The sequence below is a fragment of the Oncorhynchus tshawytscha genome, linkage group LG30 (assembly GCF_018296145.1).
Source record: "Oncorhynchus tshawytscha isolate Ot180627B linkage group LG30, Otsh_v2.0, whole genome shotgun sequence".
In the NCBI taxonomy this organism is placed as follows: domain Eukaryota; kingdom Metazoa; phylum Chordata; class Actinopteri; order Salmoniformes; family Salmonidae; genus Oncorhynchus; species Oncorhynchus tshawytscha.
In genome coordinates, this window is record NC_056458.1 from 48,472,941 (window position 1) to 48,497,429 (window position 24,489).

At 43.1% G+C, this 24,489-nt stretch overlaps 1 protein-coding gene across 1 annotated transcript; it reads right to left on the reverse strand.

Annotated features, from left to right (window-relative positions):
- Window positions 1–36: 36 nt before the first annotated feature.
- Window positions 37–6,256, reverse strand: LOC112239679 (olfactory receptor 146-like). The gene is made up of 6 exons (XM_042309519.1): window positions 6,077–6,256; window positions 5,199–5,251; window positions 4,643–4,864; window positions 4,093–4,209; window positions 1,544–1,741; window positions 37–935 (listed from the first exon to the last, which is right to left on the reverse strand). Exons 1-6 carry the CDS (start codon window positions 6,218–6,220, stop codon window positions 680–682), a joined length of 990 nt encoding a protein of 329 aa, XP_042165453.1. The 5' UTR covers window positions 6,221–6,256; the 3' UTR covers window positions 37–679.
- Between the last annotated feature and the right edge of the window lie 18,233 nt (window positions 6,257–24,489).

Sequence of the window (24,489 nt, forward strand, 5' to 3'; positions counted from 1 at the left end):
ACTGAGGATGGATCAACACCTTTGTAGTTACTCCACAATACTAACCTAAATTACAGCCTGAAAAGAAGGAAACCTGTGAGATATTCCAAGACAAGAGTCCTGTTTTCAATAAGGCACTAAAGTAAAACTGTAAAAATAAATGGCTAAGTAGTTAACTTTATGTCCTGAATACAAAGTGTTATGGTTGGGGTAAATCCAACTCAACAGATCACTAAGTACCACATATTTCCAAGCATGGTGGTGGCTGCAACATAGGTATGCTTGTCATCGGCAAGGACTAGAGTTTTTTAGGATAAAAAGAAACTAAGCACCGGCTAAATCTGAGAGGAAAAGCTGGTTCAGTTAGAGTGTAGGGGCGGCAGGTAGCCTAGTGGTTAGAGTGTAGAGGCGGCAGGTAACCTAGTGGTTAGAGTGTTGAGGGGTTAGGTAGTCTTCAGTCTGACTTCCAAAAGACACTGGAAGACAAATTCACAGTTCAGACAATAACCCAAAACATGAGATCAAATATACACTGGCGTTGCTTATCAAGATGACAGTGAATGTTCCTGAGTGGGTTAGTTACAGTTTAAACGTAAATCGCCTTGAAAATCTATGCCAAGACTTAAATGGTTGTTTAGGTGTGAATACTTTCAGAAGGCAGTGTAAATATATTATTTTTAAGAGAAAAAATTCAAGAACTTCATGTTGTTTTGACCTGCGTCACAGCTCTTTGGGCCCCTCTTCTGAGCATCTTCTTGGCTGATACCTTAAACTCCTCCGTCTTCAGAACGTATACGATGGGATTGAGCATTGGTGGCAGTATCGAGGTCAGGGAGAGATTGATGATCCGGGCGTTGGTTGGTATGATGGAGTAGAGAGAGTACGTGAAAATAATGGGCAGGTAGAATATGGCCACCAGTATTAGGTGTGAGGTACATGTCTTAATGGCTCTGAGTCTGGGAGAGAGAGAGAGAGAGGGGGGGGGGAAACAGAGAGAGGTGGACAGAGAGAGAGATAAAGAGTGGGAAAGAGAGCGTGAGAGAGGGTAAGAAAGAGAGAGAGAGGGAGAGAGAGAGGTGGAGGGAGAGAAGGAGAGAGTGAGAGAGACAGAAAGAGGTGGACAGAGAGGGAGTGAGAGAAAGAGGTAGAGGGAGAGAGACAGAGAGACAGAAAGAAGTGGATAGAGAGAGGGAGAGAGGGAGAAAGAGAGGTGGAGGGTGAGAGAGGGAGAGAGAGGGAGAGAGAGGTGGAGGGTGAGAGATGGAGAGAGAGAGAGAGAGAGAAAGAGAGGTGGACGGTGAGAGAGAAAGAAAGAGAGAGAGAGAGAGAGAAAGAGGTGGACATAGAGAGAGAAAGAAAGAGAGAGCGAGAGAGCGAGAGCGAGAATGTGTGTCAGTACACCATGTGATTATCTATACAGTTTAATTGCATTCTCAATATTTCCCAGCATTTATCATTCCTGTAACAAGTCCATAACTAAAAACATATTTCTGAGGCCTCACACCAATCAGCATATGGGCCGTTCTGGCTTGACTTACTTATTCCAATCAGTATGACTTCTCACCTGTCCTGGGGCAGTGTGACGGTGAACAGGGCGTGTGTTATACAGATGTATGATGATATGATGAAGATCATTGGGAGATAGAGAACTATACAGGGGTTGATTTCGCTCATCGCTATGTTAGGGACCACATTAGAACAGGGGGCCGCCAGACGGAACAGGGGACCGTGGTCACAGAAGTAGCTGTTGATCACCAGAGACCTACAATACAATACATTATAGACCATGTTATTACCCAGATATTAGAGTGAACAACAGAAATGTGTCAAAAAAATTCTCGACCAGCTATTGGTACACCTCCGCCACTGGAATTCCTCTCACATTCAAGATGAAGGAACATAAAGGAACTGCTTCAGTGTTTTGCTGGTTGGAACAAAAATAGTGGAAAATAATTAATAATCAGAAATGTGTTTTGCTGGTTGGAACAAAAATAAAAATAGTGGTTCAGAACAAAACATTTGGAAAATAATTTTGGTTTTAATCCCTGATTGTTGAGAAATTTAAATTCATATATTTTCAATTCAGGCTGTAACACATCAAAATGTGGAATAAGTTAAGGGGTACTGAATTTACAAAACATTAGCAACACCTTCCTAATATTGAGTTTATTAACCTCCTTTTACAGCCTCAATTCGTTGGACTCTACAAGGTGTCGAAAGCATTCCACAGGGATGCTGGCCCATGTTGACTTCAATGTTTCCCACAGTTGTGTCAAGTTGGCTGGATGTCCTTTGGGTGTTGGACAATTCTAGATTCACACTGGAAATTGTTGAGCATGAAAAAATCAGCAGCATTGCAGTTCTTGACACAAACCGGTGCGCCTGGCACCTACTACCATACCCCGTTCAAAGGCACTTAAATATTTTGTTTTTCCCATTCACCCACTGAATGGCACACATACATAATCCATGTCTTGCTTGTCTCAAGGCTTAAAAAAACTTTTGTAACATGTCTCCTCCCCTTCATCTACACTGATTTAAGTGGATTTAACAAGTGACTTGTCACACCCGCTCTGCCTCACCTGGAGCTCGAGGGCGCCAGGATCCCCAGCATTACGCACTCAATCCCCCATCAGTACCCACACCTGCCTTTCCCCATTTACGTGGATTTAAAACATTTTAGGGAGGCAAGGGGGCAGTATTTTCAAGTCCGGATGAAAATTGTGCCCAAAGTAAACTGCCTGTTACTCAGGCCCAGAAGCTAGGATATGCATATTATTAGTAGATTTGGATAGAAAACAGTAACATTTCTAAAACTGTTAAAATAATGTCTGTGAGTATAACAGAACTGATATGGCAGGCAAAACTGAGGACAAACCTTCCAGGGGGAAAACAATTGAGGTCATAGTATTTCCCAAAAAAGTTTCTATGGGAAGCCCTATTTAATAGGAACCTGGTTGCATTTCCTATGGCTTGCACTAGATGGCAACAGTCTTTAGAAATTGTTCGATGTTTTTCTTTTGAGAAATGAAGAAGTACAGCTGTTCTTTGTTTGTGTCCAGATGGATTCTACTGTTTGGTGCTTCGCGTTGTTTTTAGTTTTTATATTTATTGGAAACAGTTTATCCCGTCTTAAATTTTGTTGATTATTATTTACGTTTTAGGATACCTGAGGTTGGATTAGGAACGTTGTTTGAAATGTTTGGACCAAGTTTACAGGTAATTTATTAGATACTTTGTAGTCATGTTGGGCGAGTTGGAACCGGTGTATTTCTGAATAAAACTCGCCAAATAAATGGACATTTTGGGGATATAAAGAAGGAATTTATCGAACAAAACGACCATTCATTGTGTCACTGAGACATTTGAGAAAAAAAAGAAGAAGATCTTAATAAGTAAGGTATTTATTATATCGTTATTTCTGACTTCCGTGTCGCCACCTGGTTGAAAATTACTTTCATGTGTTTGTATGCGGGGCGCTGTCCTCAGATAATCACATGGTCTGCTTTTTAAAAATCTGACACTGCGGCTGGATGAACAAGAAGTTAAGCTTCATTTTGATGTAATACACTTATATTTTCGGTTGAAGTTTGAATTTGTCGCTCTGCAATTTCACTGGAATTTCACTGGATGTGGTCAAATCGATCCCGCTAAAGGGATTGGAGAGTTAAGGGATCCCTAAGAGGTTTTAATGCAGCTGGTGGCCACACTAGATACTGACTGTTACTTCGATCCCGCTAAAGGGATTGGCGCGCAAAGGGATCAATATCAGGTTTAAACAAGTGACATCAATAAGGGATCATAGGTTAAACCTGGATTCACCTGGTCAGTCATGGAAAGAGCAGGTGTTGACCCGCACGTCTTGATCAAGTCTGACAATAAAACAGCGGGAGCATTCATCAACGTAAGGATATATTATATTTGACTATATTTATATCTACTATACTATATCATGAATAGATTTTTTTGCACCAGCAAGTCATTGGACTGGAGGTTCGTATGTCTGAAACCAATAGTTTGATGTGATTTAACAGATAAATCTATACTTCACAGAAGCTATGCTTTTGCAGTGGAGTCGGTGCACTACAACACGATACATACTAACATACTAACCTACAGAAAGAGAGCCGGGTGATGAGACACACAGAGATCAACACCATCAACACAGCAAACGCCCAGGCGGCCCCCGTCAGCTGGAGCATGGACCTGTGTGTGATCATCATGTGGTACCTGGAAAGAACATTACAATGGAACTTTGAGAGTTGATGACACAGCCCCTCTGGTCATTTAATAGCATCTCTGTGGGGGAAAAGATCTTCAACCTTATCATGTTATTATCGTCAATGGTTTATATGATTTGTCTTTGTATGTTTTTTCATATATATAATTATTCAGTCGAGATTCCCACATTTGGAGAACTTGCAGGGGTCAGCACGATATCCTTATATATATATCCTTATATATGATTTTAAATGCAGTGAATCCATGTTAAATTGTATTTTTTTTAAAATATTAATATATTTAATAAATACATTTGAATAAATTGTCAAATAAATCACATTTTTCAATTCACAATATTTTTTTTATCCCAGAAGGGTAAAATTAAATAGTGTTTCTGAATGTTATTTTAATTGAGTTAATAATATGATATATTATCTGAGACCTGAGCGGGTAGCAGATGGCCACCAGTCTGTCATAGGAGAGGATGGTGAGGTTGAAGGACTGCATGGTGATGAAGAGGAAGACGAAGAAGAGGCTCGTGAGACACTGATCGTAGGAGATGAGCTGTCTGCTGAACAGAAACATGTCCAGCAGCTTGGGAACCAGGGCTGTGCTTTCACACACGTCTGTGAAGGCCAGGTTGAACACAGCGATGTACTTGGGGCTGTAAGGTCAGAACATAGATATATTTTAATATTAATCTAAGTATTATGTAATGGAGATCGGGGAGCAGGGCAGGCTCCCACACACATGTCTGTGAGGTCCAGGGGAACGGGTAGCAGGGCAGGCTCCCACACACATGTCTGTGAGGTCCAGGGGAACGGGTAGCAGGGCAGGCTCCCACACACATGTCTGTGAGGTTCAGGGGAACGGGGAGCAGGGCAGGCTCCCACACACATGTCTGAATGAACATGAACTGGGACTTCAATAAGATAGAATGTCCAATAAAGGCTGTTATACAATGTATTGTGTTAATGAGATTAAAGAGGTCTGATTACCTGTGGAGACTGCGGTCCACGTAGATGCCAGTCATGACGAAGGTGTTGCCCACCTAGACCCAACGCACACACACACACACACACACACACACACACACACACACACACACACACACACACACACACACACACACACAGCAGAAATGACCCAAAATGGAAATGTATAGTATATTACGTTTCCTTAAGTGTGCTTTCCTGAGGAAAGTGAACAACTAGCTAGTTAGTAACACCTTGGACCAGAGCTGGTTAGTAATACCCTGGACCAGAGCTAGTTAGTAACACCCTGGACCAGAGCAGGTTAGTAACACCCTAGACCAGAGCTGGTTAGTAACACCCTGGACCAGAGCAGGTTAGTAACACCCTGGACCAGAGCTGGTTAGTAACACCCTGGACCAGAGCTAGTTAGTAACACCCTGGACCAGAGCTGGTTAGTAACACCCTGGAACAGAAGTAGTTCGTAACACCCTGGACCAGAGCTAGTTAGTATCACCCTGGACCAGAAGTAGTTTGTACCACCCTGGACCAGAGCTAGTTAGTAACACCCTGGACCAGAAGTAGTTAGTAACACCCTGGACCAGAGCTAGTTAGTATCAACCTGGACCAGAAGTAGTTAGTAACACCCTGGACCAGAGCTAGTTAGTATCACCCTGGACCAGAAGTAGTTAGTAACACCCTGGACCAGAGCTAGTTAGTATCAACCTGGACCAGAAGTAGTTAGTAACACCCTGGACCAGAGCTAGTTAGTATCACCCTGGACCAGAAGTAGTTAGTATCACCCTGGACCAGAAGTAGTTAGTAACACCCTGGACCAGAGCTAGTTAGTAACACCCTGGACCAGAAGTAGTTAGTAACACCCTGGACCAGAGCTACAGCCTTACCAGAGAGATGATGTAAACAAAACAGAGGAAGATGTAGTAGTAGTTCATGTCGGGGATGGCTATGAAACCACTGATGAAGAAGTAAGGGGGTCGGATGATGGTGTTGACGTCTGTCTGGTTAGGGTCAGAGGTCAGGGAACTCATCCTGACTGGAGGTGTTAACGTCTCCCTCTGGCTGGTGATAATCTGTGGAAATACATTATCCATGAATACATTATTACAAATATAGATATATTCAAAACTGCACATTACTTCACCTGTTGACCAAAACATAATTTAAGCATCGTTAGTGGAAAGGAAATTATCCAAGTTCATCAAAATTGTAAATTGCAAATAATTTATAATAATAAATAAATTAATATTATATTTAAATTGTATTTATTTATGTATTCAATGTTACTGCATTTGATACCAGTTGCTAAAAAATAGTTAATTAAACCACTCACTTCAGACATCAAACTAAATACCAGAATGTCAACATCTCCATCAACTACTAAAGCCACTGTTTATCATGTAAATGTAACGGTGAACCCACCTCCTCAGGTGATATGGTGGACCTGACAGCCCAGGTCTAGTGTGAGTACCTGGGCAGAGACAACAGACTTATATACTGGATCATCAATACCTGTTGGTCATTAGTACAACACATAGAGTTACATCACTGGTTCCCAATCCTGGTCCTGGGAACCCAAAGGGATTCACATTTTAGTTACTGCACCAACACACCTGATTCAGCTAATCGACTCATCATCAAGCCTTTGATTAGATGAATCAGGACAAAAACCTAAATGTTGTTGACCTTTTGGGAAACACTGAAACAGCTAACGACACGTATAATAATGTATTCTGTTAGTTTTACTACATTATGTTAGTTTGGTAAAATCTAAAATGTGAAATGATACTTGAAATAGATTTAGTGAAGTAAAACGGTTGTATTCCCCAGCTCAGAATCATGAATCAACTAATCTTTGGACTGTGTTGTCAGTCACCAGATTGCTATCAAATCAAAAGTATTTATGAAGCCCTTCTTACATCAGCTGATGTCACAAAGTGCTGTACAGAAACCCAGCCTAAAACCCCAAACAGCAAGCAATGCAGTTGTAGAAGCACGGATGGCTAGGAAAAACTCCCTAGAAAGGCCAAAACCTAGGAAGAAACCTAGAGAGGAACCAGGCAATGAGGGGTGGCCAGTCCTCTTCTGGTTGTGCCGGGTGGAGATTATAACAGAACATGGCCAAGATGTTCAAATGTTCATAGATGACCAGCAGGGTCAAATAATAATAATCACATTGGTTGTCGAGAGTGCAACAGGTCAGCACCTCAGGAGTAAATGTCAGTTGGCTTTTCATAGCCGAACATTCAGATTATCTCTGCCACTCCTGCTGTCTCTAGAGAGTTGAAAACAGCAGGTCTGGGACAGGTAGAACGTCCGGTGAACAGGTCAGGGTTCCATAGCCGCAGGCAGAACAGTTGAAACTGGAGCAGCAGCCCGGCCAGGTGGACTGGGGACAGTAAGGAGTTCAGGCCAGGTAGTCCTGAGGCATGGTCCTAGGGCTCAGGTCCTCCTCCTCCGAGAAAGAAAGAAAGTAAAGAAAGGAGAGAGAAATAGAGAGGGAATTAGAGAGAGCCTACTTCAATTCACACAGGACACCGGATAAGACAGGAGAAATACTCCAGATATAACAAACTGACCCTAGCCCCCCGATACATGAACTACTGCAGCATAAATACTGGAGGCTGAGACAGGAGTGGTCAGGAGACACTGTGGCCCCATCCGATGATACCCCCGGACAGGGCCAAACAGGCAGGATATAACCCCACCCACTTTGCCAAAGCACAGCCCCCACACCACAAGAGGGATATCTTCAACCACCAACCTACCATCCTGAGACAAGGCCGAGTATAGCCCACAAAGATCTCCACCATGGCACGAACTCCAAGGGGGGGCGCCAACCCAGACAGGAAGATCACGTCAGTGACTCAACCCACTCAAGTGAAGCATCCCTCCTAGGGACGACATGAAAGAGCAACAGTAAGCCAGTGATTCAGCCCCTGTAAAAGGGTTAGAGGCAGAGAATCCCAGTGGAAAGAGGGGAACCAGCCAGGCAGAGACAGCAAGGGCAAGTCGTTGCTCCAGTGCCTTTCCGTTCACCTTCACACTCCTGGGCCAGACTACACTCAATCATAGGACCTACCGAAGAGATGAGTCTTCAATAAAAGACTTAAAAGTTGAGACCGAGTCTACATCTCTCACATGGGTAGGCAGACCATTCCATAAAAATTGAGCTCTATAGGAGAAAGCCCTGCCTCCAGCTGTTTGCTTAGAAATTCTAGGGACAGTTAGGAGGCCTGCGTCTTGTGACCGTAGTGTACGTGTAGGTATGTGTGGCAGGACCCAATCGGAAAGATAGGTAGGAGCAAGCCCATGTAATGCTTTGTAGGTTAGCAGTAAAACCTTGAAATCAGCCCTTGCCTTAACAGGAAGCCGGTGTAGAGAGGCTAGCACTGGAGTAATATGATCAATTTCTTTGGTTCTAGTCAAGATTCTAGCAGCCGTGTTTAGCACTAACTGAAGTGCTTTATCCCGGGTAGCCAGAAAGTAGAGCATTGCAGTAGTCAAACCCCTGACAAAAAAAAAGAAAGTCCCTTATTTTTGCAGTGTTACGAAGATGTTGATGGAATTGTTAGTTAGATTGCTTGTTCGTTATTACTGCATTGTCGGAACTAGAAGCACAAGCATTTCGCTACACTCGCATTCACATCTGCTAACCATGTGTATGTGACAAATAAAATTTGATTTGATTTGATTTGAGATGGAAAAAAGCTGTCCTTGAAACAGTGTTGATATGTTCGTCAAAAGAGAGATCAGGGTCCAGAGTAACGCCGAGGACCTGCACAGTTTTATTTGAGACTGTATAACCAACAAGATGAATTGTCAGATTCAACAGAAGATCTCTGTTTCTTGGGACCTAGAACCAGCATCTCTGTTTTGTCCAAGTTTAAAAGTAGAACATTTGCAGCCATCCACTTCCTTATGTCTGAAACACAAGCTTCTAGCGAGGGCAAATTTGGGGCTTCACCATGTTTCATCGAAATGTACAGCCGTGTGTCGTCCACATAGCAGTGAAAGTTAACATTATGTTTCCAAATGACATCATCAAGAGGTAAAATATATAGTGAAAACAATAGTGGTCCCATAACGGAACCTTGAGGAACACCGAAATTTACAGTTGATTTGTCAGAGGACAAATCATCCACAGAGACAAACTGATATCTTTCCGACAGATAAGATCTAAACCGGGCCAGAACTTGTCCGTGTAGACCAATTTTGGTTTCCAATCTCTCCAAAAGAATGCGGTGATCGATGGTATCAAAAGCAGCACTTAGGAGCACGAGGACAGATGCAAAGCCTCGGTCTGATGCCATTGAAAGGTCATTTACCACCTTCACAAGTGCAGTCTCAGTGCTATGATGGGGTCTAAAACCAGACTGAAGCGTTTTGTATACATTATTTGTCTTCGGGAAGGCAGTGAGTTGCTCCGCAACATGTTTTGCTAGCATTTGAGAGGAATGGGAGATTCAATATAGGCCAATAGTTTAAAATATTTTCTGGGTCAAGGTTTGGATTTTTCAAGAGACTTTTAGTGAGTTTGGTACACATCCGGTGGATAGAGAGCCGTTTATTATGTTCAACATAGGAGGGCCAAGCACAGGAAGCAGCGCTTTCAGTAGTTCAGTTGGAATAGGGTCCAGTATGCAGCTTGAAGCTTTAGAGGCCATGATTATTTTCATCATTGTGTCAAGAGATATAGTACTAAAACACTTGAGCGTCTCTCTTGATCCTAGGTCCTGGCAGAGTTGTGCAGACTCAGGACAACTGAGCTTTGGAGAAATATGCAGATTTAAAGAGGAGTCCGTAATTTGCTTTCTAATAATCATGATCTTTTCATCAAACGTGACGTGGTTAACTGATGCGTAAAATCCCACAGATGTCAATTCAACATCTATTCCACGTTGGTTCAATGTAAATTCATTGAAATGGTCTGCTGCTGCTGGGTCTGCAGGCTTTCTCTCCAACCCTGCTCTAACACACCAGATTCTTCTAATTGGCTCATCATCAGGACCTTGATCCCGACAGCGGATACACATTCTAAAAATGTATGCGATCACTGTACTATATCGTCTGCTACTTATTTTGGAGAAAAGATTGGACCTAGATTGGATCGTTGGTAGAGAACGGGCCTAGATCGGATCGTTGGTAAAGAACGGGCCTAGATCGAATCGTTGTAGAGAACGTGCCTGGATCGGATCATTGTGGAGATCAGGTCTAGACGTTATTCATTGTAAAGATCGTGCCTAGATCGAATCATTGTGGAGAGTGTGCCTAGATCGGATCATTGTGGAGAGTGGGCCTAGATCAGATCATTGTGGAGATTGGGCCTAGATCGGCTCATTGTAGAGATCAGGCCTAGATTTGACTCTTTGTGTTATTCAGTGTTATCATAGAGGATGACTACTAGACCTCTATCTACATGTCAACACATGAGTCTCCTACTGAATACACAGTCAGTCTAATGAGATACCTAATGAGGACCTGTTTGTCCATACTGCTTAGAAACTCTCTCTGCAGATGATGACACAGGGATGGAGGGAGGGAGGCAGGCAGGGAGCCAGGGAGGGGTGTTTGTTGACACTGTGTCTATAGTCTGCAGAGGATGACACAGGGAGGGAGGAAGGAGGAGAGGCAGGGAGGGGTGTTTGTTGACACTGTCTCCAGTCTGCAGAGGATGACAGATACAGTAAAACTGTCCTGTGAGAATACCGCCTTCTCTACAGAATACTAACGTCGACATATCTCATTAGTTCAGTGGTGTAAACAGTAGTGGACGGGAGGGAAGAAAGGAAGGAAGGAAAACAATGTACACAAAGAACAAGTGTGCATTTAAAATGGGCGAAAAAGACTTTCCTTCTTTCCTCAGGGCCGTGGAGTGAGATAGAGATCCAGCCCCACCCTCTTTATATCAATGAATTGGTCAATAGAACATTCTGCAGCACCCAGCCTCACACTACTGGACTCAAATGTCTACTGTTTGCTGATGATCTGGTGCTTCTGTCCCTAACCAAGGAGGGCCTACAGCAGCACCTAGACATTCTGCACAGATTCTGCCAGACTTGGTCCCTGACAGACCTGGGCCCTGACAGACCTGGGCCCTGACAGACCTGGGCCCTGACAGACCTGAACCCTGACAGACCTGGGCCCTGACAGACCTGGGCCCTGACATACCTGGGCCCTGACAGTAAATCTCAGTAAGGCAAAAATAATGGTGCTCCAAAAAGGTCCAGTATCCAAAACAACAAATACAAATTTTATCTAGACACCACAAAGAATTACTAGAGAAAACGAATTACACCTACCTCAGCCTAAACATCAACACCACAGGTAACTTCTACAAGGCTGTGAACGATCTGAGAGAGAAGGCAAAAAGGGCCTTCTGAAGGAACCTAAAACTCAACATCCCAATTAGGATCTGGCTAAAAATAATTCAGTCTGTTATAGAGCTCATTGCCCTTCATGGTTGTGAGGTCTGGGGTCCACTCACCAACCAACAATTCACCAAATTGAGACTCTGCAAGCAGAATTCTGCAAAAAAACACTATACTCTGTGTCCAACGCAAACGTCCAAACAATGAAATACCTGCTAATTATCAAACTCCAGAAAATAGATTCTAAAATTCTACAACCAGCTGAAAGGAAGCGATGCCCACACATTCCATCACAAAGACATCACCTACAGAGAGATGAACCTAGAGTCCCCTCAGCCAGCTGGTTCTGGGGCTCTGTTCACAAACACAAACAGACCCCACAGAGCCCCAGGACAGCAACAGATTTAGACCCAACAAAATCATGAAAAGCAAAAAGTTACTATTTGACACACTGGAAAGAATCAACCCAAAAACAGAGCAAATTGGAACACTATCTTGCCCTAAACAGACAGTGCAAAGTGGCAGAATACCTGACCCTTGACCCCAAATTAAGATAATCCTTGACTATGTACAGACTCAGTGAGCATAGCCTTGCTATTGAGAAAGGCCACCAAAAGGCAGACCTGGCTATGTGCTCACTGCCCAAAAAATGAGGTGGAAACTGAGCTGAACTTCCTAACCTCCTGCCCAATATATGACCATATTAGAGACACGTATTTCCTTCAGATTACACATATCCACAAAGAATTTGAAACCAAATCAAACGTTGACAAACTACCATATCCATCAGGTGAAATACCACAGTGTGCCATCACATCAGCAAGATTTGTGGACTGTTGCAATGCGATACGGGCAACCAGTGGAACACAAACAACATTGTAAATACTATCTATATATCTGTGTATTTATCTTCCCCTACTATATGTACTACAGCCATTGGCACACACTATACATTGCTAACACATAGCTGATAATATATGATATGTCTTGATCTTTTTAAAACATTCATGCAATGTGTTACTGTTCATTTCTTTCTTTTTTTGTTGATGTTGTTTTGTGTCCTCTCACTTTTGTTTACTGTTTATTTTTACTTGCTTTGGCATTGTCACATAAAAAAAAAATCACCTGATGTCACTGTTTTCAGAGTTAACAAACAGGTGGTCATCCGAGAGCCAATTAAAATATGTTGACACACCTGAAGAGAGTGTTTCCATGGGACACACACACATCAGCTGAGGACAACTGCTGTTATGGCTTACACACTGACTGGTGACACTATGACACTGGGACTGACAACACTTAAAGTATTCCACTTGCATTATTATCATTACCAAGCTTCAAAGTGAAAAAAATATATATAGCTGTCAATAACAGCAATATACGGTAACATTGTCATCTTGTCTCATATAAAGTCCTAGTTTGAAGTTGGGACCATTCATCATCATTACAAGTTCAGCTCCATCTTGAAAACGTCACAGCTGACATGGGGGGGGTATCACCAATGGACTGATGAACAAAATACTAAATTATATGTAAAGGGATCCTTTAGAGTTTTTTCCAACTGCTTACACACATTTTCAAAACGGTCTCCTTTTTTTCAAAACTCTACACACAAAATGCAAAATGCCTCACATCTCCTTCAAAATGTAACACTGCATTCAAAATGCCTCACATCTCCTTCAAAATGTAACACTGCATTCAAAATGCCTCACATCTCCTTCAAAATGTAACACTGCATTCAAAATGCCTCACATCTCCTTCAAAATGTAACACTGCATTCAAAATGCCATAAACACATGTCAGAATGAAGCATTTGCATCAAATGGCAAACACTGTTTTCATAATACTACATTTTTGGATATACCATGTAAACACTGTTGTTCTAAATCTAGAGCTCTTTGGTCTTTCATAGGCTTATATCTACATTTCAATACAATGTTCTACAGTGAAAGTCATCTGCTGAGAGGGGTAACAAGTACACTGTAAACACCAATGCAATGTAGAAACAGAAAATATTTATTAGGCCAAACATTACTGTTGTATACAGTAGCATACAACAAAACCATAAACATATGTAAACCAAAAGTGTATTCTTTAGAATACAGTAAAGAACACAATTGTGTGTGAGGGGTCCCGGGGGGTGGGGGGGGCAGTCCAGAAATTGGTAGGGTGGGGGCAGTCACCAGTGCTAAGCTACGCTTCATCTCTTCTCCGGCCTGGGTCTGGCCACAATACTTTGTCCACATCACAAGATATGTTTTCTCTTGCCAAACATCGAGGGAAGTATCTCCTAGCATGGCGTGTCCAACCTTGGACAGAGGCAACCTCTATGTCCCCACATGGAGGGAAGTATCTCCTAGCATGGCGTTTCCAACCTTGGACAGAGGCAACCTCTATGTCCCCACATGGAGGGAAGTATCTCCTAGCATGGCGTTTCCAACCTTGGACAGAGGCAACCTCTATGTCCCCACATGGAGGGAAGTATCTCCTAGCATGGTGTATCCAACCTTGGACAGAGGCAACCTCTATGTCCACACATGGAGGGAAGTATCTCCTAGCATGGCGTATCCAACCTTGGACAGAGGCAACCTCTATGTCCCCACATGGAGGGAAGTATCTCCTAGCATGGCGTATCCAACCTTGGACAGAGGCAACCTCTATGTCCCCACATGGAGGGAAGTATCTCCTAGCATGGCGTATCCAACCTTGGACAGAGGCAACCTCTATGTCCCCAAATGGAGGGAAGTATCTCCTAGCATGGTGTATCCAACCTTGGACAGAGGCAACCTCTATGTCCCCACATGGAGGGAAGTATCTCCTAGCATGGCGTATCCAACCTTGGACAGAGGCAACCTCTATGTCCCCACATGGAGGGAAGTATCTCCTAGAATGGCGTGTCCAACCTTGGACAGAGGCCACCTCTATGTCCCCACATGGAGGGAAGTATCTCCTAGCATGGCGTATCCAACCTTGGACAGAGGCAACCTCTATGTCCCCACATGGAGGGAAGTATCTCCTAGCATGGCGTATCCAACCTTGGACAGAGGCAACCTCTATGTCCCCACATGGAGGGAAGTATCTCCTAGCATGGCGTGTCCAACCTTGGACAGAGGCAACCTCTATGTCCCCACATGGAGGGAAGTATCTCCTAGCATGGCGTATCCAACCTTGGACAGAGGCAACCTCTATGTCCCCACATTCGTCCTCCATTGCCTGGAGAAGCGGCATGCGGGCATAGGGTTGGCGATCATACACTTTCCAGCGCCGGGCTGAGAAGAATTCCTCTATGGGCTTTAGAAAAGGTGAATATGGGGGTAGGTACAAAACTACACATTGTGGAGGGGTGGCAAACCGGTTTTGGACCAGAACAGCCCGGTGAAAACTAACATTGTCCCATAAAGTCCCACAAATCTATCAGCATCCAGAAAAGTGAGCATATGGCCGGTGTTGTACGGACCCAGTGTGGCGTTGTGACGGAGGACCCCGTTTTGAGTGATGGCAGCACACATAGTTATATTACCCCCACGCTGTCCAGGGACATTGGTCATTGCCCTCTGTCCTATTACATTTCTTCCGCGGCGCCTGGTTTTGGTGAGGTTGAAGCCAACCTCATCCACATAAATAAATTAATGGTGAATTACACGGGCATCCAGTTCCAATACTCCAATACTGTTATCATAGAGGATGACTAATTGCATTGTTGGCCAAAACCATATTTATAATTGCAGTCTCTTGTACATCTGTGAACAAGTGTCCTCGTCCTCCATGATGTCTTTGCCTTTCCACTCTGTACAGAATTCAACACAGTATGTGTTCAGCATAGGAACTGTAAACAATGTACAAAAACATGTAGTACAGCCTGATAACCAACGTCATTCATTCAATGCAGTGCAGTAAATGGATGGCTTAGAGTTAAAAAATGTTTATGCAATACTATGCAGTCATATGTATTTTACAGTACATTACTGTAATGCTAAAATAGTCATTAGATAGTTGCGTACCTGTTCTAATATCTGAAGGTTCAAATTATGGACGCCACTGTAAATCGACTCAAGTTGGGCTGGACTCTCAGTCCAGCCTCTCTCATGGTCACAAACTGTGGTTGATCACATGATCAACAAGTGTTGCCCTAATCTCATCAGAGATGGCTCTCCTTCCTTCTCTTCTGTACCCTCGTCCTCTTCTTCCTCTTCCTCTCCCTCCTACTACTCTTGCTCTCTGTCCATTGTTGGCATCCATTGTTCAAAACAGGTAATCTGACCTTTGACCTATTTATAGTGTTATACTTCAGTAAAGCAGTGATTGGTTAGTGATCAGTTAAGCTATTAGTGTTTGCACATGTGAGGAGTGTGTGTGTGACCTGGTGAATAAGTGTAGCATTTTGATTGGTTTGATTGGTTGTGTTTGGAAAAGGAAAGCAAGTCACTTCCTGTTAGATTTTTGTGTTCTAAGTAGAGAATTGTGTGTAGTGTTTTGAAAAAAGTGTTTTATGCAATTGACAACTGAGTCCAAGGCAGAGAAATAGCTTATGGTTTTGGATATTTGGTGTGTAGTTTTGCACTTTGAGTGAGAGGTTTCAAAAATCCTGCGACATGAAAAGATTTTGTGTGTAAGCAGTTGGAAAAAACGGTAGGAACCAGATCCTAAACAAGAACCAGGTTCTTGGGCCAGTAACCGGAAGGCTGCTGGTTCAAATCCCTGAACCTACTAGGTGAAAAATCTATCAATGTGCCCTTGAGTCAGATATTTATCTCTAATAGTTCCTGAGAGTCACTCTGATTAAGAGCGTTTGCTAAATGCTGGTGGGGATTTTGACCTTCCAAAGCTGTGTGTAGAATAGTATAGCTATTCTACTTTAGTAGCCCTAACTTCTTGACTTAATTATCTATCACCTTCTCCAAAGCACTCCGGTACCGATGATAAAGAATTGGGTTAAGTTCTATGGATTTTAATCCATCCAAGTAGCAGCAGCACAAACTGTAGCGACACAACGACACGTTATCTCCTCACTTCACTTCTTTGTCACTCACACATCTCTCACGTGAATCTCTTGTCATGCGCAGGTGAGTATGGGAAGGGTTTTTTCAGAATAAGAGCCCCAACATGAATTGTAGATGGCGATGCCATAATAAAAGTCTCTAATTAACATTACATACAAATCAAATCAAATCAAATTTATTTATATAGCCCTTCGTACATCAGCTGATATCTCAAAGTGCTGTACAGAAACCCAGCCTAAAACCCCAAACAGCAAGCAATGCAGGTGTAGAAGCACGGTGGCTAGGAAAAACTCCCTAGAAAGGCCAAAACCTAGGAAGAAACCTAGAGAGGAACCAGGCTATGTGGGGTGGCCAGTCCTCTTCTGGCTGTGCTGGGTGGAGATTATAACAGAACATGGCCAAGATGTTCAAATGTTCATGAATGACCAGCATGGTTGAATAATAATAAGGCAGAACAGTTGAAACTGGAGCAGCAGCACAGTCAGGTGGAAGTTGAAACTGGAGCAGCAGCATGGCCAGGTGGACTGGGGACAGCAAGGAGTCATCATGTCAGGTAGTCCTGGGGCATGGTCCTAGGGCTCAGGTCAGTTGAAACTGGAACAGCAGCATGGCCAGGTGGACTGGGGACAGCAAGGAGTCATCATGTCAGGTAGTCCTGGAGGTCAGGTCCTAGGGCTCAGGTCCTCCGAGAGAGAGAAAGAAAGAGAGAAGGAGAGAATTAGAGAACGCACACTTAGATTCACACAGGACACCGAATAGGACAGGAGAAGTACTCCAGATATAACAAACTGACCCCAGCCCCCCGACACATAAACTACTGCAGCATAAATACAGTGGTTCTGATTACTAAACATATATTTCTGCACACCAAATCATGGCTAGAAATGATGGGTCAGGACCCACTTGGAGGTCACAGTTAATTACTTTTGTATCGTGGTCTAAGTTTTGGTTCTGGTGCTATGCAATGCTACGCAATGCTATGCAATGCTACGCAATGCTATGCAACACTACGCAATGCTATGCAATGCTACGCAACACTATGTAATGCTATGGAGCTATGTTTCCCCCCTGGGCTCAACACCTACAGTCCCCTGGTTCAGAGGTCTATTTATTAGAATAATGGTTTTCCCTGAATCCCCCACCTCTCTAATTAAGGTTAATAAATATCATCAGGGACCAGGATTAGTGCTTTCTCCTTGAATTGATAATCCTCACAGATCCTCCTAGAGCCCCTCATAGAGCGGTCAACCAATTGGCTCTAAACAGAGCAAGATACAGTTGATGATTTATTTATATCTCTAGATATATACCCAGGCAATTCCCACAAGAGGGCACAACTTTGAATGTCTCATCCGCTTCATACTGCAAGAAGGAACTGTGACTATCAGATTCTAATGGTAGAAGATGATGGTTGTAATGGTAGAAGATGGTGGTTGTAATGATGGTTGTAATGATGGTTGTAATGGTAGAAGATGATGGTTGTAATGATGTTTGTAATGATGGTTGTAATGATGATTGTAATGGTAGAAGATGATGGTTGTAATGATGGTTGTAATGGTAGAAAATGATGGTTGTAATGGTAGAAGATGATGGTTGTAATGGCAGAAGATGACGATTGTAATGGTAGAAGATGATGGTTGTAATGATAGAAGATGATGATTGTAATGTTAGAAGATGATGGTTGTAATGGTAGAAGATGATGATTGTAATGGTAGAAGATGATGGTTGTAATGGTAGAATATGATGGCTGTAATGGTAGAATATGATGGTTGTAATGGTAGAAGATGATGGTTGTAATGGTAGAAGATGATGATTGTAATGGTAGAAGATGATGGTTGTAATGGTAGAAGATGATGGTTGTAATGGTAGAAGATGATGATTGTAATGGTAGAAGATGATGATTGTAATGGTAGAAGATGATGGTTGTAATGATGGTTGTAATGGTAGAAGATGATGGTTGTAATGATGGTTGTAATGATGGTTGTAATGGTAGAAGATGATGGTTGTAATGGTAGAAGATGATGATTGTAATGGTAGAAGATGATGATTGTAATGATGGTTGTAATGGTAGAAGATGATGATTGTAATGGTAGACGATGATGGTTGTAATGGTAGAAGATGATGGTTGTAATGGTAGAAGATGATGGTTGTAATGGAAGAATATGATGGCTGTAATGGTAGAAGATGATGATTGTAATGGTAGAAGATGGTGGTTGTAATGGTAGAAGATGATGGTTGTAATGGTAGAAGATGATGGTTGTAATGGTAGAATATGATGGTTGTAATGATGGTTGTAATGATGGTTGTAATGATGGTTGTAATGGTAGAAGATGATGGTTGTAATGATAGAAGATGATGGTTGTAATGGTAGAGGATGATGATTGTAATGGTAGAAGATGATGGTTGTAATGGTAGAAGATGATGGTTGTAATGGAGAAGATGATGGCTGTAATGGTAGAAGATGATGGTTGTAATGGTAGAAGATGATGGTTGTAATGGTAGAAGATGATGATTGTAATGGTAGAAGATGATGGTTGTAATGGTAGAAGATGATGGTTGTAATGGAGAAGATGATGGCTGTAATGGTAGAAGATGATGGTTGTAATGGTAGAAGATGATGGTTGTAATGGTAGAAGATGATGGCGTTGCAGCTGTCTTACGAGCTCCGGACCAATTTTGCTATTTTTTTTGTGTGTTTTTTTTTTACTCTGATCTTACATTTTTTTTGTACATAATGTTGGATGCCGAAAACGTTGGTAAAAACCCATTAAATTGCTGGGAGTTTATACATGGAGTGTGCCCCTTTCTTCATTTTGATAGTTTATAGTTTATTGGCTGTTAGTCAGCACCTCCACATTCTGGGTGTACACCAGCTCATGTTTTTTTATCTACATGTTTCCGCCATCATTTCCAATGACAGAAAACCCGTACCCCGAGTATTTGGCCAATTTATCATTACTCATTGTGTATTTAATCATTGTGTTGTTATTTTTTTCTTATTTTTTTCTCTCTGCATTATTGGGAAGTAAACATTTCACTGTTAGTCTACACCTGTTTTTCACAAAGAATGTGACAAATACAATTTTATTTTATTGGAAGTGAAAACATGAAGTGTTTGGGGCCAAATTTGTGGCCTAAAGTTAATCTACAACACAGCATGATGTAGCCAACAACAGTTCCATCATCACCTGCATGGCTAAATGTAAACAGGTGAGGTGATTACTCAGCCATCCCAGGTGTACCAACACTCTAATTAGGTCTCTGATGACCACCTGTTTGTTGACAATGAATCTGAGGAATTTGACAGGAACACTAGACCAGGTGGGAATACTGCTCTGCTTGTTACTGAGCACTCATTAGGACAGAGAGAGAGAGAGAGAGAGAGTTAGAGAGAGACAGAGAGAGAGAGAGAGAGAAGAGAGATGAGATGAGAGAGAGAGAGAAGAGTTACAACGTTTTAATGTCAAAGGGCTAAACAACAAGGCCAATGCAAGTCAGCCAGTTTGTTCCAACTTGCATTTGGCTGCAAAGCTCTCTAAATAATCTACTGAAAATGTGGGACTAGACAAGGCTGTCCCTTCTCCCCCATGTTATTAATTACTACTGCACTGTTGGAGCTCGGAACACAAGCATTTCGCAACACTGACAATAACATCTGCTGAATATGTGTATGTGACCAGTAAAATTTGATTTGATTTATTGATGATAACATGAGGACAGTGAAACGGGAGGACAGGGACCATAAAGTCCTGACCCATGGTCACTTAAAAAAAAAAGTGTTTCTGTACATGCTCATAACATAGACACCTGTGTAGAAGGACAGCTTCTCAGCTGTTAGAGGCTTGTACTGTATCCCTACAAGTTATCGGAGAGGCCCAATATTCCCCAATGAAAATGTATTTTGTGAAGCCAGGTCAGACAGCCAACCCATCAGCTGAGATTGCACCAATCGTATTCACCACTCCTTCCTTAGCATGGTGGTCTATTTAAGTTGACCGGATCTGATCACACATCCTCTGGTGTTGCACTGCTGGCCCACCACCATGATATCTGTCCTGCTGGCCCACCACCATGATCTCTGTCCTGCTGGCCCACCACCATGATCTCTGTCCTGCTGGCCCACCATCATGTCCAGCACAAGGACCACCATGATCTCTGTCCTGCTGGCCCACCATCATGTCCAGCACCAGCACCACCATGATCTCTGTCCTAGTGGCCCACCATCATGTCCATCTCCAGCACCACCATGATCTCTGTCCTGCTGGCCGAGGTCAAAACCATCTCCTACTACTCCTGCATGTACATCTACCACCTGGGTGACATCACAGAGTGTCTGTCCCTGTTACTGATGACTTTGGACTGAACCATCTCCATCAGCACCCCTCTTAGGTACCACAGCATCCTGACCAATTGTGTTAGAATAGCTTCCTGGTTCATAGTGTTCTCAGGAATTGAGCTTGCTTGGGCAGACTTTGGCAGCCTTCCATACTGGCAGCCAATCATTCAATACGGGTTCTGTGATTACATAGCCTTAATCAGGGCTGCCTATGTCAACCCTGAACCTTACTTCCTGATGCCTACCATTCTGGCTCTATGTCAACCCTGAACCTTACTTCCTGAAGCCTACCATTCTGGCTCTATGTCAACCCTGAACCCTACTTCCTGATGCTTACCATTCTGGCTCTATGTCAACCCTGAACCTTACTTCCTGATGCCTACCATTCTGGCTCTATGTCAACCCTGAACCTTACTTCCTGATGCCTACCATTCTGGCTCTATGTCAACCCTGAACCCTACTTCCTGACTTCCATTCTGGCTCTATGCCCCTAACCATTCTGGCCTACCATTCTGGCTCTATGTCAACCCTGAACCTTACTTCCTGATGCCTACCATTCTGGCTCTATGTCAACCCTGAACCTCCCTGAACCTACCATTCTTCCAATCCTGAACCTGCCTGATGCCTATTCTGGCTCTATGTCAACCCTGAACCTTACTTCCTGATGCCTACCATTCTGGCTCTATGTCAACCCTGAACCTTACTTCCTGATGCCTACCATTCTGGCTCTATGTCAACCCTGAACCTTACTTCCTGATGCCTACCATTCTGGCTCTATGGCTCATCGCTGAGAAGTTTCCCTTAATTCTAGTGACGTATAGTGCCTTGCGAAAGTATTCGGCCCCCTTGAACTTTGCGACCTTTTGCCACATTTCAGGCTTCAAACATAAAGATATAAAACTGTATTTTTTTTGTGAAGAATCAACAACAAGTGGGACACAATCATGAAGTGGAACGACATTTATTGGATATTTCAAACTTTTTTAACAAATCAAAAACTGAAAAATTGGGCGTGCAAAATTATTCAGCCCCCTTAAGTTAATACTTTGTAGCGCCACCTTTTGCTGCGATTACAGCTGTAAGTCGCTTGGGGTATGTCTATCAGTTTTGCACATCGAGAGACTGAAATTTTTTCCCATTCCTCCTTGCAAAACAGCTCGAGCTCAGTGAGGTTGGATAGAGAGCATTTGTGAACAGCAGTTTTCAGTTCTTTCCACAGATTCTCGATTTGATTCAGGTCTGGACTTTGACTTGGCCATTCTAACACCTGGAGATGTTTATTTTTGAACCATTCCATTGTAGATTTTGCTTTATGTTTTGGATCATTGTCTTGTTGGAAGACAAATCTCCGTCCCAGTCTCAGGTCTTTTGCAGACTCCATCAGGTTTTCTTCCAGAATGGTCCTGTATTTGGCTCCATCTTCCCATCAATTTTAACCATCTTCCCTGTCCCTGCTGAAGAAAAGCAGGCCCAAACCATGATGCTGCCACCACCATATTTGACAGTGGGGATGGTGTGTTCAGGGTGATGAGCTGTGTTGCTTTTACGCCAAACATAACGTTTTGCATTGTTGCCAAAAAGTTCAATTTTGGTTTCATCTGACCAGAGCACCTTCTTCCACATGTTTGGTGTGTCTCCCAGGTGACTTGTGGCAAACTTTAAACAACACTTTTTATGGATATCTTTAAGAAATGGCCTTCTTCTTGCCACTCTTCCATAAAGGCCAGATTTGTGCATTATACGACTGATTGTTGTCCTATGGACAGAGTCTCCCACCTCAGCTGTAGATCTCAGCTGCAGTTCATCCAGAGTGATCATGGGCCTCTTGGCTGCATCTCTGATCAGTCTTCTCCTTGTATGAGCTGAAAGTTTAGAGGGACGGCCAGGTCTTGGTAGATTTGCAGTGGTCTGATACTCCTTCCATTTCAATATTATTGCTTGCACAGTGCTCCTTGGGATGTTTAAAACTTGGGAAATCTTTTTGTATCCAAATCCGGCTTTAAACTTCTTCACAACAGTATCTCGGACCTGCCTGGTGTGTTCCTTGTTCTTCATGATGCTCTCTGTGCTTTTAACGGACCTCTGAGACTATCACAGTGACTATCACACAGGTGGATTGTATTTATCATCATTAGTCATTTAGGTCAACATTGGATCATTCAGAGATCCTCACTGAACTTCTGGAGAGAGTTTGCTGCACTGAAAGTAAAGGGGCTGAATAATTTTGCACGCCCAATTTTTCAGTTTTTGATTTGTTAAAAAAGTTTGAAATATCCAATAAATGTCGTTCCACTTCATGATTGTGTCCCACTTGTTGTTGATTCCTCACAAAAAAATACAGTTTTATATCTTTATGTTTGAAGCCTGAAATGTGGCAAAAGGTCGCAAAGTTCAAGGGGTCCGAATACTTTCGCAAGGCACTGTACGTCAAAACAATTTACCCATTACTGAGACTGCTGAACACCATTGTGGTGTCAAGTTACTACGCTCCCATGTTAGCCTCTGGGTTGTTGACGAGGACAGACCCGAGGCTGAGTCTGACGGAGTGTAGTACCTTACTGATTATAGCCCCGTTGTTACCTTCTCTGATCAACTCTACAATCTACTGTCTGAAGACAAGAGAGATTAGAGAGCCTGGTTCTGAAACTCTCTAGAAAATGAGTCGCAGCATTAAAATAATATAGGGAATGGAGGCGGCGAGCATTGATCCTGGGTCACTCTTGGGAAAGGCAAACAGGCTACACACGGTCCAATATGGATATAACACTTGGTGGAAATTGTAACGTGTCTCATTAGTGAGGTTCGCTACAATAATCTTTTGATGCTTCCAGTAACCTGACCTAGACCCTGACCTAGACCCTGACCTAAACCCTGAACCTGACCCTGACCTGACCTAGACCCAGACCTAGACCCTGAACCTGAACCTGACCCTGACCTAGACCCTGACCTAGACCCAGACCTAGACCCAGACCCTGACACTGACCCTGACCTAGACCTAGACCTAGACCCTGACCTAGAACCTGAACCTGACCCCAACCTAGACCCTGACCTTGACCTAGATCCTGACCTAGACCCTGAACCTGAACCTGACCCTGACCTAAACCTAGACCCTGACCCTGACCCTGACCCTGAACCTGACCCTGACCTAGACCCTGACCCTGACCTAGACCCTGGCCTAGACCCTGACCTAGACCCAGACCTAGACCTTGACCCTGACATAGACCTTGACCCTGAGCCTGACCCTGACCTAGACCCTGACCTAGACCTTGACCCTGACCCTGACATACCTTAAGGGAACATTTCGGCATTTGCCGTATGGTTAGTGAGAAAGTGCACATTGCAAATGTACGGTCCCTTACTAGACGTCCGAAAACGTTTTAAAATTCGCGGACGGCGTCGGGCTGAGCGGCAGGGCCGGACCTACCAGGAAGTCATCAAATGAACTTTGTCGGACATTCGGTTTCCGTTTCACAAAAATAATAAGATTTTGGTCATTTTTCCACTGTCCCAGAATATCCCACAGGGGGGCATAAGCAATCATATTGCTATCGGACAAAACATCACGATTCACGACGGGGCCTTATCTCGAAAAC

Excerpts from the sequence above, each read along its gene's own strand:
- LOC112239679 (XM_042309519.1), bottom strand. The coding sequence starts at position 6,220 with ATGAGTTCCCTGACCTCTGACCCTAACCAGACAGACGTCAACACCATC. Across the intron at positions 5,252-6,076 it reads TTGTTTACATCATCTCTCTG|GTGGGCAACACCTTCGTCAT; the intron begins GTAAGGCTGTAG and ends CGTTGGGTCTAG. Across the intron at positions 4,865-5,198 it reads GTGGACCGCAGTCTCCACAG|CCCCAAGTACATCGCTGTGT; the intron begins GTAATCAGACCT and ends CTGACCTTACAG.